At 40.4% G+C, this 16,162-nt stretch overlaps 1 protein-coding gene across 2 annotated transcripts in view; it reads right to left on the bottom strand.

The window, feature by feature from the left end:
* BMP5 (bone morphogenetic protein 5) overlaps positions 1 to 16,162 on the bottom strand; it is a 61,770-nt gene that overhangs the window by 10,777 nt on the left and 34,831 nt on the right. For both annotated transcript variants that reach the window (XM_009279730.1, XM_019472186.1), the window contains exon 4: positions 9,274 to 9,471. In XM_009279730.1, coding sequence (XP_009278005.1) covers positions 9,274 to 9,471 — 198 coding nt within the window. The remainder of the gene's footprint in view (positions 1 to 9,273; positions 9,472 to 16,162) is intronic.

Raw genomic sequence — 16,162 nt, 5'->3', positions numbered from 1 at the left:
CCTCTTCATCCTGATTGGGTGGTCTGTAACAGATTCCTACCATGATATCTGCTTGTTGGCCTTCCCCCTGATTCTTACCCATAAACACTCAACCTATCATCACCTTCATCAAGCTCTAGACAGTCAAAACACTCCCTAACATACAGGGCTACCCCACCTCCTCTCCTTCCTCGCCTATCCCTTCTGAAGAGTTTACCAAGAGATGACCAAGATCAACAACAACATTGCAACCCTGGACTTCAGGAGAATAGATTTCAACTTGTTCAGAGATCTTCTTCACATGATCTCATGGGAGACTGGCCTGGAGGGCAAAGGAGACCAGGAGAGCTGGCTGATCTCCCAGGACAACCTCTGAGAGAAGCACAAGGCAAGTCCACTCTCATGTGCAGATCAAGCAAGTATGGCACAAAGCCAGTGTGGCTGAATAGGAAACTCTGGACTGAGCTCAAATTCAAACAGGAAGTAAAAGTAATGTGGAATTGGGATGAGCTACACAGAAATAATATAAACACATTGCCTGAGCATGCAGAGGTGGATGTTAGGAAAAACAACGCTTAGCTGGAGTTGACACTTGTGGGGGATGTGAAGGTCAACAAGAAGGACTTCTATAGGTACATTCATAGCAAAAAGAAAAACTAAGAAAAATACAGAATCATTGTTCAGTAGGGCAGAGGACCTAGTGACAAGGACTCAGAACAGGTTACGGTACTCAATGGCTTCTTTGTCTTGTTTTTTACTGGCAAGATTTACCCTCAGGACTCCCAACTCCCTGAGCCTAGTGACTGAAGCTCTACCCACAGTAAAAGAAATAGAGTTAGGAACCACTTAAGCAAATTGAAGATACACAAGTCCATGTGAGCAGAAGGAATGAATTTGAGGGTGGGGAATGAGCTGACCAACATCATTGCAAAGTCACTCCCTGCCATTTTTGAGTGTTCATAGTGACCGGAGGATATTTCTGATGATTCAAAAATGGAAAATGTCACATCCGTCCTCAAGAAGGGCAATCAGCTTAACCTCAATTTCTGGGAAGTTTGTGGAGCAAATTGTCCTGGAAGCCATGTCCAGCCACATGAAGAACAAGAAAGTGATTAGGAACAGTCAGCATGAATTTACTAGGCCAAACTGTGCCTAACCAACCTGATTGTTTTCTGTGGTGAGCTGACTAGTTTTGTGGGCTTGTGAAGAGCATGGGGTGTTGTTCACTTTGCTTTTAGGAAGGTTTTTGATACAGTGTCCCATTGTTTTCTTATAGCCAAATTGGTCAGATATGGTTTGGATAGGTAAAGAATAAAATGGGTGGAAACTTGGCTGGGCTGCTGGGCTGAAAGGGTTGTGATCACTGGTACAAAGTCCAGCTGGCAGCTGGTTATAAGGGATGTCCCTAAAGGATCAGTACTGGTGCCAATACTGATTAATGTCTTTGTTAGTAACCTGGACAATAGCACAGAGTGTGCTCTCTGCAAGTTCACAGAGGATACCAGATCTGGGAGGAGTGATCAATCATCCAAATTACCAATAAAATGTTGGACTGAATCAGATCCAGAAGAGACTCAATGAGATGTCCTTCGAAATACCCACCCAAATTTTACTGTTATTGGTAACACACTCTTTGAATATGCTTTTTCTTTTTTTTAACAGGCTATGTACCCATTTTCTGTTGAATATACCTGAGCCCCAATATGTCTCCTGAAACTGTGTCAAAAGCTGTGCACAAGTCAAGATATATCCATCTGCAGTACTAAATAATTTGTTCTAGTACCACCAGGGACGTTAAGTTAGGCTTTCTAAGCTATAATACCCCAAATCCTCAGTCCTTTTTAAAGATGAATACTACCTTCTTTCCTATGGTATTTTCCTAGCCCTTCACGGGCTGATTCTCAGTGACACTCATTAAAGGTTCTCCACAGGTAGTTAATTACTTACTGCCATCTCAGATACCCTCAGCTGTGCCAGGGCATGTAGGGTCAAAATATATACCCACATCCTATGGGAGTCCTGTGTCTTTCTGAAGTAGCTGCTGGAAGCAAGGCAGGATACCCTAGGACACCATGAGTTTTCAAAAATCTATATGCCTTTAATATAACCAAGAACCCTTAGTCATCCTTTGTGCTGAGTTGTCTGTAATAATCTAGTATGTTCTACACACACATTAGAAGTAAGGTGAAGGTGGTGGAGAATAAAGGAACTTTAACTTAAAAAAATTTGAACAGTGTTTCACTGATCACTCTACAAGGATCTGTATAATGATTTTGACTAATACCAGTGCTCATAGGAGGTAAATATTGAGCTTTTCTGTTTCAGCTATTAATGGGAATTTAAAATTCAATCATATAGAATGCAAGTCACTTTGCAAAAAATCTGTGACTGAAAAATGTGGAAAAGAAATGCATATGAGAAAATCAGGAAAGTCACAATCTGATTTTACACAGCACCCAAGCAGGCAAACAAATGAAAGCTGAAGATTGTGCTTTTGCCAGTTTTCTCTCAGTCATGACATTTTCATATTTAAGAATATGTACAGAAGTTCTAGCACCAGAATGTAGCAGAAGTCCCTACAGTTAAAGGAGAAAGGCTGAATAATAAATATGTAAGTCATTGCATAGATGTCTTCATTGTCTCAATACTCTGAATTATTTGAATATAGGTTAACCAGGGGTGGATGAGCAGTCACACCAGAACACCTGATATGACGGTCTGTGTTTCATATGCAGACATGTATCTGCAAACTATTTAACCCACACACCTACGAAGAAAGTGAGACTCGGGCAAATCTGTATTCCTTCCTTGAATTCTATCTTTCATATAAGACAAATGTTGTGTGTAATGTAACATTTCATGTAAGTATCAAATGTGACATTTATAATAAGATCTGGTGCCAAGGATCCAATTTCACATACTGTAGCTTCAAGGCCCATATGCTTACTCTGTCAAGAATCAAAACTGTAGGCTATTGTGACTAAGAAAACATTGTTCTTCAGCTATTTAGGGACTGCATTTGGAGTCCAAACCCCTACATAGCAGAAAGAGCTGTGGAAGGAGGGCAAGAAATATATTTATAAGAAATTTAACAAGTTGGGTTTTTTTGGGGTTTTTTTTTGCAAGGGAAATAAAGACATACAGACATGTTTATATATACTAACACAAAGTACTGTGTTCTTAATTAATTAGTGTGACCTCAACCAATAAAATACAGGAAATGCACAGTTAAGTATTGTTTTCTGCTTTTATCTCACTGCATTATGACCAAAAATTATGTAGCTTTGTTTTTGAATTTCCTGGTATAAGTCACTATTCAGTATTTAAATGTGGATATCCTCTAGTGCCCAATTACACTGTAATATTTTTTAGATGATGTTCAAAAGAAAAAAAAATAAAGCCAGCCTTTGTTTTAAGGAAGGGTTATGTGATGTACTTCGGGAACAAGTCGTCTTGTTTTGATTTGTTTTAATTTTGTTTTTAATTTTTAATTTTTCCTTTTATCTACAGTTTGACCAAAATAAAACTGGGTAAATAATACACAGTTAACCCTCTGTGCATGGCAGGCAGGTGCAGTCTGTATGCTAAGTGTAATTCTCTCTGTCTTTGCACTGTATTGAGGTCATCTTCTCTTGAAGTTCTTAGCAACACAGGGATGCTGACTCCAAATCTGTCAACATTTGCCCAGCTGTTATAATAACTGACACATATAGATTTTATTTTCTTCATGTTGTGTTTGTGTATATCTTCATTAATAATTAAAAAAATGTGTTATCTAGTGGAAAGGAAGAACTGAGTTGCCCGGTGGGTCTTTCCTTTTTGATGTGCTGAGAATACAGTAAAGCTAATCACTGAGGTCCAGAAAAGACCTCTTTCTAAAAGAACTTAGAAAAGAAGGAGGCAAAAGGAAGAAGGCAAAAGACAAAAGCCAAGAGGCAAAGGGAAGGAGAAAGGGGGGGGTGGGGGTGGTGGAGAGGAATAAAAGGGGAAAAAAGAAACAGAAAAGGAAGAAGAAAAAAGGAAGGAGAAAAAGAAGGCATGACTGTAGTAAACTTGGGATTGATCTGCAGAGAAAAGTATAACCAAATGTGACATATAAATGACAGCATACCTATCTGGGTCTGGCTACATAACCTCTGGCTACATAGATGAGCATTTTCCACTGTAGATGAGCATTTTTCACTGTCAATGTCTATCTTAGATACTGTAGATAAAAGATTATGGAACAAGCTTAGAAACAAGGACCTACATCACACAACGATGTTTACCCATCACTGTGTCATTTACATCAACAGTGTCTTGCATCAGCGCAGATGAGAACTGAATATGGCCTATTGACAGGCTGCTGTGAGGAAGATGATGGACAGAATTCTTTGGGTTTTTCTTTGGTTTAAATATGAAGAGATGAGTTACACTAATCAGCCTTCTGATTTGTCAACAAGCCTGCAGGGATGCAGCATATCCACTGCATTTGTACAGTTCCCGGGGCTGGTGAATAGGAGGAAAAGAGCATAGCTTTTCCCTGGTAACAGGCTGTCCCCATGCAAGGACTCTGCCTGTATTCTGCGAAGACGTGAGGACCTGGGAATAAGAATGTGTTCTCTCCTTCATGTCTTTTTTGCACACGGGAGCATCTGGATAGAATCTGCACATTGCCTTTGTAGCCATCAGTGTGTTCATCTGCAGATTTTAATAAGCATTGTTGCAATAGTTACTAAATTAAAAAGTGGTTTGAATCACTTACTTATAGCATGAAAAGTCCCATCACTGATCATTAATGGCAGCCAAATAAAAGTTAGTTTTGGTGATATGGGGACTGTTGAGGCAAACTGCGAGGAAGCTGATTTGCCATGGTGCAGGAGCTACTCCTCCAAGCAGTTTTGCTGTGGAGGACATTGCTGTGTGAGGCTGTGGTTACTTATCTGCCTTCAGCTTTGCCACCTATTCCAGCCTGCCCATATCTTGCTGCCTCCATCTCCAGTCAAAGGTCGCTGCCCCTGCCTTTGATGCAACTGCACATGCAACTGCTTCTTAACCTAATTTTGTTTTAACAATATGGTTTTCTTGGACTGCAACCTTTTTTGTCAGAGATCTGGCATGGATCAACATATATAGTGATGCACCTCTACGCTTATGCAGACTGGGGGCCTAAAGGGGTTAGGAGAAAATTTGTTTCATAATGCTCATTTCACTAGAGATGTTCTGATTTTTCTTGTTTTACAACAGCTCTGGAGCACAACTGGATACACAGATGAGGCTGACCGGTGTTTTGAGACATACAGACAGTTCTTCCAGAGGTAATTCTCATGCCGATGCAACTTGCTGGCATGTGTTGAGTTTTTCCCGGGTTAAACCAGCAGGGAGCTTGTGTTCAGCTTTCCTGCTGTAATTAAGGAAGCTTAACAAATCTGTTCAATTCTCATTTCCTTATGGACTAGAAAGATGGGATTCAATCTGAAAGTATTATATTTAGGCATCTTGTGAGTACCGTGTACTTCAATGATCTTCCCCTCCCTCAAAATAATGTAATTCTCAAAATTAGTAGACATTTTCCAGGAAATATGAAAAATCTTTTTTTAATATTTTTTGTACAAAGAGAATATTACTTACCCTTGAGGTAAGAGATTGTATTTTGGAGTTAATGCAGTTGCACAGATCATGTTTGACTGTATTTAAAAACAAACAAGCAAACAAACAAACAAACAAAATATAACCCCCACCCTCATGTTGTGTCATGAAGTCCAAAGCCCTTTTATGAAAATAGGGACATGCATCATAGGATAGCAGTAAAATAGAAGGAACAGTTTCTGCAGAAAAAAATGCAGATTCAGTTCCTCTACTGAAGTGAATGAATTTTGAGTGAGCATCGCTAGCAAGCTTAACTGATGTGCATGCTTAAACCACATCTGAATTGCAAGATGCTCAGTCAACTTTTAACCTGCATTGTTTCAAAAAATCAGAAGAAGTTTAAGCAGTTAATGAAGAGAAAATGTTTAGTCAATATAACTTTACAAATAATGAATAATTTAAAAAATGCCTTTCTGCTATAGAGCCTGTAATTTCTTTTTTTTACCAGTAAAAAGCTAAAATTTTCTAGTTTGGGACTTCTTCCATTATTTATTTATAACTGCTCCCCTGCAATATTGACTAAGAAGGGATTAGAAGTTAATTGTGCAGATGAGCCTTTTGGAGTATAGCTGGAGTATAGCTACACAGAAAATCAGAAAACTTGACAATACTCAAAAAAAACGCAAACAAAAAACAGTAGTAAATGGAGATCACTGGTGCCTTAACAAATGTCGGGGGCTTTTCAAAAGCTAGGGTCCTCAGAGGGAACATGTGCATCTCTCTCAGTCATCTACCTCAGAAATAACTATGCTCCAGGTCCTCAGCAGAAAATAGAGAAATAGTACAGTATTTTTTCTACCTATACATCATATACAAATAAAATTGAGCCCACTACTGAAACAGTAGATTAAAATTTTTTTGTTTCAGTATATGTGTTAATACTCATTTTTAACTTTTAGTGGGATTTTATTCCAGTAGATCACCAGGTAAACTTTAAATAATTTTAGAAAGGTAAGTTATTCAAATAATTTCTATGACTTCTTTAGCAACTCAGTAGCAGTTTGTGGTTGTTAAGGCAAAATGCATCCTTGTGCAGAAGATCAGGGAAAGGCTTATGCATTACATTAGAGGGGCCTCTAGTCTGCCACTTTCGAGGTCCTGAGATGGATATAGGTAATGCATAATGCTCATAATGGTTCTCCTCAAATAGATGTGTTCTACTCCAGGGCTGAATTCTTTCACTAAGTACTAATTTGCTTGCTTGTAGACATCCATGGGGCTTAAGAATAGCATCTATATTGAGGTTTTGATATGCTGGTACTAGATCCGTCAGTGAAGAGTTGGTACGTACGTGAACTATTACAGGAGCTTGACCCCTGCAAATCGATGGGCCCTGACGTTATCCACCCAAGGGTGTTAAGAGAGCTGGCTGATGTCATTGCAAGGCCACTCTCCACAATCTTTGAGACATCATGGAGATCAGGGGGACATCCCAGAAGACTGGAAGAAGGCTAATGTCACCCCCATCTACAAGAGGGGCTTAAAGGAGGATCGAGGAAATAATAGGCCCATCAGTCTTACTTCAGTCCCTGGGAAAGTTATGGAACGAATCCTCCTGGGGGCTACCACAAGCCAAATGAAGCACATGATTGGGAAAAGCCAGCATGGATTCACCAAGGATAAATCGTGCTTGACAAACCTGATTGCCTTCTACGACAAAGTAACCTGCTCGGTTGATGTGGGGCGAGCAGTGGACATTGTCTACCTGGATTTCTCCAAGGCTTTCAATACCATTTCCCACAGCCTTCTCCTGGAGAAACTGGTGCATTACGGTCTAGACAAGTGGTCCGTGCAGTGGGTGGGGAACTGGCTGACAGGCCACACCCAGAGGGTGGTGGTAAATAGCTCCTTTTCAAACTGGCAACCTGTCACAAGTGGGGTCCCCCAGGGATCGATATTGGGCCCAACGCTGTTTAATATCTTCATAAGTGATCTGGATGATGGGATCAAGTGTACCCTGATGAAGTTTGCCGATGATACCAAACTGAGCAGGGAAGCGGACACTTTGGAAGGCAGAGCCACCCTGCAGGAAGACCTGGATAGGCTGGAAGAGTGGGCTAACAAGAACCTTAGGAAGTTCAACAAGGACAAGGGTAAGGTCTTGCCCCTGGGCAAACATAATCCAGGAGTGCAGCACAGGCTGGGATCTACCCGGCTGGGGAGCAGCTCTGTGGAAAGGGACCTGGGGGTCCTGGTGGACAACAAGCTCAATGAGTGAACAGTGTGCTGCTGCGGCAAAGAAAGCCAACAGGATGCTGGGTTGCATCAACAAGGGCGTCACCAGCAGAGATAAAGAAGTCATTATCCTACTCTACTCAGCGCTTGTCAGGCCACACCTGGCATAGTGTGTTCAGTTTTGGTCCCCGCTATACAAAAAAGATGTGCACAGGCTAGAGAGGGTCCAGAGAAGGGCCACAAAGATGATCAAAGGACTGGGAAGCCTGCCATATGAGGAAAGGCTGAGGGAACTGGCTTTGTTCAGCCTTGAGAAAAGAAGGCTTAGGGGAGACCTTACACCATGTTCCAGTATTTAAAGGGTGGCTACAAAGAAGATGGAGACTCCCTTTTCACAAGGAGTCACACGGAAAAGATGAGGGGTAATGGGTACAAGTTACTCCTGGGGAGATTCCCACTGGACACAAGAGGAAAATTTTTCACAATGAGAACAATCAGCCATTGGAATAATCTCCCCAGGGAAGTGGTGGATTCCCCAACATGGACACTTTTAGGATTCAGCTGGTCAGGGTGCTGGGCCATCTTGTCTAGACTGTGCTTTTGCCAAGAAAGTTTGGATCAGGTGATCCCTGAGGTCCCTTCCAACCTGGTATTCTGTGATTATATGATTCTATGATTCTATGATCTGCCATGCTTTTAGAAAGATACATTTTCACATCCTGTCCCCAAAAAGTAGAAAAGTTTTTTCAAAAATGAGAATATTTAGAAAGTGACTTTGTGCCTCCAGCTGAAGGAGCGTTTCAGGAAAGAATTGGAGCAAAACTTACTCCAGGCTCTAATGGGACTAACAACATTTTCACGTGCATTATTGTCAGTACCTTTCAGGTAAATAAGGGATTGAATTCACTCCCATTCAGGGATACACCGTGTATTTACATCTGTACGTGTCAGCTGGTCTGAACTCATAAACAGTTTACACTTTCACAGATTGGTTAAGCTTCCTCATTTTCAGTATTCAGATTTTTGTGTTACATCTTGGATTCTTCAGCTGAGAGGCAGTTAAACAAGAGTCCAAACACTGTCTTTTGCTGAGGCTTCTTCAACTGTTGGGGTGCAGTTGGGGTGCAACCCTTCTCTCTATTCTCTCTACCTTTTTGTCGTGTGTAGCAAAGATCTCGTCCAGTTGCCTGCTGCATAGAACTAGTTTCAAGCTCAGGTGCAGCCTTTCCCAAACTCCTTGGGCATTTCACCATCCAGGAGCCCATGAAACATGTAAGTGACCTGTCTCATAGAAGGGAGATCATGCTCAGGGCCAACATAACAAAAGAGGTTTAAGCAAAGCTAGGGGAGCAGGTAGAAATGAAGTGGGAACACAGGTTCTGACAGTTCAGCCAATGAGCAGTATCTTGTTAAGGTGCTGTGACTCCATTGCATTTGAGCAGGTGCCCATAACTCCTCTAAACAGACTAGTAAATCATAGCTTCATCTTACCCCCAACACTTGGCATCCTAGAAGACTCCTGATGACTACTGGATTTGTTGCGGTTCTGATTTTTCCTTTTATTGTTGGCTGCTCGGACAGAACGGAAAAGCACTTCACTTGCCTTGAAGAATGCAACCATGAATGGTTGCTTTGACTGAGGCCCATGTCTTCCAATCAGGCCAGCAGATTTAACACTGATACTTCGACCTATAAAGTAACGGAAATTGTAAGTTAAAAGGTGAATTTCTGCCCGTCCTGAAGCCACAGTGGGAGTTCAACTACTGACTGAAGCATGGCAAGGATTTTGCCCATAATCCTGAATTTACGTGATTAAGAATCCTAACCACATTTTGTTGAACGGAACTTAAAAGACAAAAAATTCAACAATTTACAAAAGTTTCAACAGCTTTACAGGTAGTTTGTCATTGCATTAAATTGCGGTCTCTGTGCGCTATATATCTTATTCATTACTCAGATATTTTAATTCAGTCTCATGTACACATGTATAGAACTGAAAAATAAATGAGCCCCATTAAAGTCTATAGGCTATTGAAAGGATAATGTAATGTGGTCATCTAATTTCTGCATCACTTGAGTGTGAGATGTGGAACCTTATATCCCCAAAGCAAATCGGTAGCAAAGAGAAGTGTAGATAATAAATATACTTCTGCTTTAAAAATAAATATAGTGCAGTGTTACTCAAACTGATGTTCATTCACTCGTAAAGGTAGGAAGGCATTCAGTCCTTCAAGAGAACAGAGTTTGAAATATGTACATTATTGACTCTGGTTCTGTTCCCAGGGGATGTGCATATTTCTTGAAAATATTTGTTCAGTCAGGACTGTGTGGTAACCTCACTATATTATAGGATCTAAACCTCAGTAAAAGAAAAGAAAGCAAAACAAGTCACTGAAACTGCATCAGTGACATTTTAGCAAATAAACCCTTGCTCTTAACAGAATTTATTTTGGCAGCATAAACACTTTTGTGCGTATGTGTATTATGCAGAGCCCTTCAACCGTCAGAAAATGAGACAGTGTCATGTGAAGCTGTGCAGCTGTGCTGGGTGGGGGACACAGAGGTCCTTTAAACGGGAAGGTACGGGCACAGGCACCACGTGCACTGCACGGCATCGAGGCGCCTGGGGATTCTTCTAAAGCAACTGGAAAAGTTTGCTACGTGGGCAAGGAAGGAGCATCTGCCTCACAAACGTATAATGCTGTTAACTCAATCATCCTGAAAAAGAACTTGCAAATAAGCATAGGAGTAAACCTTATAGAAATAAGCATATAGGTTTTCTTTTCAAACACAAACGTACAGTGGCTGTACGCCAGAGTCTATATTTCTTAGAAAAACTCTATCACTGGCGTAAATGAAAGAGGCAGTTTGATTTGTGGTTAAAGTAGTTTCCATTCTACTTCCACTGTAACAAATGTATTAATTCAGCTCAGACTTCCTCCTTCTGGCAGCCCTTTTGCAGTAAAAAGAGAAATTAGAAGTTCCAGCCAAATACCATACCTTGAACTGACCCACTTCAATACATAAACACTTTTACAACATGTTTATTCAGGTGTAGCACTTTAAATTGGTTTAAGATGTTTCCAGTGACAGAGAGCCCAGCAAAGGCAAGAGAAGAACTGAGAAAGTTAGCAGTTATGGAGCAGAGTAATTGGCAACATATTCTGAACAATTTTGATAATTACTTTTTTGACTGCAAGGGAAAAATATATTTGTTGAAGCTTCTGATTTCATTTTAAATGGCTTTTTAGTCTTGTGTTTCTTTAATTCTTCTTTTCATGTGTTTGAGTTACTATTAAATAATTCAGTAACATTAATTTCTATAGGTTCCAATCTTCTGTTGCAAGTCAGATATGAAAAACTGTACAGACTATTCTCTATTCATTGCAACATGGACAAACTAGCCTCTTAAGACAAAGTTCCAAGTTTCCCCTCATTTCTAGAGGGAATATTTTTACTATTTTTCTTTATTTTCTGTTCCAATGACTTTAAGAATTTTAATTTTATCTGTAAAAGATTAATACCTTACTGGTGGACATTTTAAGAATACTATTAGATTTATATACTGAGGGCTGTAAAGATGTGTGGAGGTTTTCTGTTTTTAAGTCTAGGTTCTCTGAATTTACAATGGTGGATATTGTGTGCAAAGCAAAATATCCTTCAAACCAATGTGAACTCCCTTTAAAATAACTTTTAATATTATTAAGTTTCCTCTGGGTTTCCTTTAGACTTCAGCAATGAGATGGCTATTAAGATTCCACAAGTTAAGGCTTACTTGGTTATTCAGGGTATAGAGAGCTACTATAAAAAATTAATCCTGTAACCCACAACCTTTTTACACACAGAAACAGCTTAGGTGACTTTATTCGTTTATTTGCTTGATCTTTTAAGCAGCCAACCTGAGTTTTTAGGACACATTTGTTCAATTCATGAGTGGTATATGCACCGAATCTGCTTCTAGTGCAGTCAACAGGAAAACTTTTATTGACTTCTGTGGGTTCATCATTAAACTTTTCTCTCTCAGTTTATCATATACCTTAGCTTAACTGAGACTTTCAGAAGACGAAGCAACCAAAATATACACTGCCCTTGAGACGCTATATTTCTTCCGAGGAGGATCTCTGAACTGTTTGGTTTAGAAATTCAAACCACATATGTTGTCTCCATTTTAGGTTGCTTCTGTGCAAAAGAAAGTTTGCATTTACAGAACTTCTATTATCCTTCATTAAAAAAAAAAAAAGTGTGTGTGGGGGAGATGTCCTTCAGTCTAAGACCACAAAGCTTTGCCCCTTCCTGAACAGGAGGTATTTCTAAGTATCCTGCCTCTGAAATTCATCAAGCTTTCTGCCACAACAGTAGCTCCATCTGTGTGCTATGGTCTTGTTAGGTAGTCCTCACTTTTGTCCATAGTGTGGATTTCAGAATACAGTAAGAAAAATCTTATGCTACCCTGAACTGGCCTTTGTAGCAAGAAGCATTCATGGGCTTCATTTTTAGCAAGCAGTTTTAGTCTATCATTTCTTGTAAGCATTTTGAAAACTCTCAGCTTCAATGACAACTGAAAATCCAGGTGTCTCCAGCACGCAGTTGTTCCATATTGTGGTATTAGAGCAATATTTTCTAAAATCAGCTGAATGACTCAGGTCAACCTGCTTAACTACACCTTCCCTCGGAGCTTCACCCACATGAAACTGGTAAAACCAAAACAGCAAGATGTGTCTCTGCTTCTCTTGAGCCTCTCTGGACAAGAATTGAATGTGGTCAAGCATTCTGAAAAATAGATTTGGTTTTATACTTCCATCGTATCTTTAATTCTGATGATTTCAAAGATTTTTCTTCAGACTTTAGAAGAAAAGAAGAAACTGCAAGAAACCAGCAGTCAGCTAGCGCCTGCTCCACTGAACCTAACCACTGCAATTGCCCCTACACCTAGAAAAAACAAATAAGCATAACAGATGGACTTATTCTGTGCGAGGACAGTCCAGAGCCTTTGTATTCCTCACATTCTGGCATGCGCTTCTCAATCCTACTATGATAATTTATTATCTCTTCTCCATATTGACAGGTATATTTGGAGACTAAGACTTATTTAAAGCCTTATGTTCCAAATCTGCTGAACTCCTTAGTCCTTATTCATATGATTTTGAGTCTTTGGCAAGATGTATTTGTTTGACTTGGCACTTAAACTTATTTTTGGCTTTTATTCTATTTGATAGTAAAGTGCCCTTAGCAGTTTGTATAAAAGGTTGTATGGAAGTGCCGGTTTGACTGACTGAACTGAATGAATATTATTTGCCTTTTCACGTTCTCTCCTCTTATAATAAAGGAATCGCTGCTGCAAAAATAACTGTGAAGTTCAGGTTATGAAAAGGTGCTACCTCGACAATCCTATGATTTTGTTCTTTTTTTTTTTTTCTCCCACAGAATAGGAATAGCACTCAGGATCACAACTGTGGAGCTATTTTAATGTCACTATGTCCATTTTTCTGCTGTGACATGCAGTCATATCATACAATTCTTTTCATGAACTGATCAAGTTCCATCTTAAAAGTTCATTTTCCCCCCAGCTGCTCCAAATGGAAATGCATGAGCCCTTCAAGCTTTCAATAACAATCTGTCTCACAGTCCTGACCTGGAAACATCGCCTCGTTTTTCATGACATTCAGAAAGCTGACTTTTTCTGAGATCGCCAGTGTGGATGCCAATGACAGTGGTAAGATTTGTGACTTGGCTGGCTTTCCTCAGGCAGTATATATTTTATGTAAGGCATTGAGCAGACACAAATTTTGCAAGAGCTTTCAGCCATTATGCATCTTGGCCAGATTCACACTGGCAACACAGGACAATGAGTGATTCCAAGATCCATTATTTTGTCCTGAGTCATCGAACTGCAGCAAACCACTCATTTTGTTATGAAAAACAAGCACTTATTTACTTTCAAAAGTGTTCAACAAGCCACAAAACATATTTTACAGATTAACCACTACTGCTAGGTCACAGTAGTTATTTTGGTAATAATTTTATGTATTTGTAGATAGAAATGAAAACTTCAGTGATGCTGAGAATTCACTTCTGGTTTGCTGAAAAAAAATTTCCAGTGCCACACCTATGGTTTCCTCCTTGGGGGGAGTGATATCTGAAATGAGGTTTGGGAAACGCCTTTTGCAGAAAGGCCCTGAGTATACAAGGTCCAATAACATCTAATATTGAGCAAAAACTGTCCTGTCTGAAAGCTTGCAAAGTAGTTTTCAGAATTAGGTAGAAACTTGTGTGGTTTCTCATGCCTGAACAGTGCTCCTGATGGGGCTTTACGGAAACAAAAGAATTGAGGTAGAGTTTGACTACCAAAGCTTAAATGAAGGCTTATTAAAAAAAGAAGAGAAAACCTAACAACACAAATGTGATGGTCCATATATAAGACATCCTCAACACTCCAAAGTATTTTATACTGTCTCTATTGTATCATCTACATAAACTGTTATGCAAACTTTTCCTTTGGTGGACACATTTATCTATATCAACATAAAATATGCTTTTGAAACAAGCCTCATGTGTTTTATTAACTCTTCTGCACCCTGGAGGCTTTAAGGAATTCTGAAAAATGGGTGGTCTTAGATGGTCTGCTCTGCATTTCCTAGGCTTCACAGCTTTAGTCAAAACTAAAGATTCAGCTTTTGTTTTTAAAATCTTATACTTTGTTGTTTTTATTCAGTTCAGTTGAAGGAATTTTGCGTATCTTTTTGTGTTGATTCTAGTATTCTTAAAGCTCCTGAAGAAAGCACTTGGGAACATGTTAGGAACTGTGGTACGCTGTATAATGTGGCAGTACCATGTATGCTTACACAAAAAATCAGATGTAATCATACACAAATACGCTTGCTAAGTATCCTATTTATCCTTTCAATTTAATGTACTTAAACTGTGAATGGTTTGTGGGAGTCCTAGGGCTTTTCTGCACAGTTCCAAATGTGTTCAGGAAGACAATAAAACAAGGAGAGATTAGATTAATCGGTCATGCACCAAAGAATAAAATGGATAAAAGCCTTCTGAATGAAACGAAACACAAATGCCATTATCTCTAAAATACTGGTGCTGAGAAGCAGGTGTATCCTTCATCTGTCTGGGGAGCAGGGTGGAGGGGAATTGCACAGCTGTACAGCCAGGACCAGTACGCACCAGCATGCAGTGGTGGCAGGAGAAGGGGCAGGAGCCCATCTCACCTCCCTGACCCTCCTGCTTAAAGTGTGCCCTTACTAACAAAGGGTGTGTTCACATTGCTTCCTACAAGCAGACACAAGAAAATGCTGACTGTATTTCTGACCCAGCTGGAAACAGGGGTTACACCTATCTGAGTAAATTGAAGAGTGCCCAGGAGCGCTCCCAGGTCCTGGAGCTGGATCATCTGCTCTGCTCAGGGTAGGATGGTGCTCCTGGTGCACTTATGTCCTATGCCAGCTCCACCGCAGAGTGCTCAGCACCCCAAGGCAGTGCTGCAGGGACCTCTTCCAAGGGGGCAGCTGCCATGGGGTCACCCTATTTTGGAGACTGAGAGAGTGATCCCTCTGGCTCGTTTCACACCACAGTATTCCTGAGCATGTTTAATTTACGAGTGTACCTTTGGCCAAAGTCAGCTCTGAACCAGAACTCATGTAGCTGTACTTAGGCGGTGCTTGAGCCCAAGCTAATAAAACCTGCTGAGGGCCAGGATATATTAGCTCGGGTTCAGTGCTGTGCTAACATGGCTATATGGCTTCCAGATGGCTCAGAATTTAGGCAGAGCTATTGCCTGCCAAAGTCCGTATATATATCAATATAAATATATATATCCTAAATTCCCCCACTGTAAGGACACTAATGAAGGGGAACTCACTCCTGATACTTTACCTTGTATATACCAGATCCACCAAGAGACTTAAATGTAATAACCCAGCAGCATCCTCCAGAGTACCTGATGGCTACCGTGGTCATGTAAGTTAGGTGCCAAGGTTGACTGGCAGCAACCTCGGGATGAGATTGATAACATTTAGTGTTGTAAAGGTGAAGCCAAGCCCAATATATAGTATGCAGCCAACTACCTGAAGAAGCCAGGGTGCTGCCACAGGTTGCTATGGGTTGAAAGCAAGCCAGCCATCCTCTGCGACATAGAGAATGTGGCCGTGCTGCCTCTCTGAAGGCTTCGTAGGAGAAAGGGACCTTGGAAGGCCCAGGCTGAAAGGACGAGAAGCTAAAAAAGAGAGAGTGTGTCTCTTAATGTCTCCCCCATCATTGCTGGAGAAGGACCTTACCAATCCTTCCTGCAGCATGTAGGATTAGGAGCCAAACCCCCTTCCAGGCAACACATGTCAGAGTGTACCCAAATACATGCTGGAGAGAGAATTGG

The sequence above is a fragment of the Aptenodytes forsteri genome, unplaced genomic scaffold, assembly GCF_000699145.1.
Source record: "Aptenodytes forsteri isolate BGI_AS27 unplaced genomic scaffold, ASM69914v1 Scaffold115, whole genome shotgun sequence".
NCBI lineage: Eukaryota > Metazoa > Chordata > Aves > Sphenisciformes > Spheniscidae > Aptenodytes > Aptenodytes forsteri.
The sequence above is the reverse complement of the archived record's forward strand: the minus strand, read 5'-3'. Positions and strand labels throughout refer to the sequence as shown.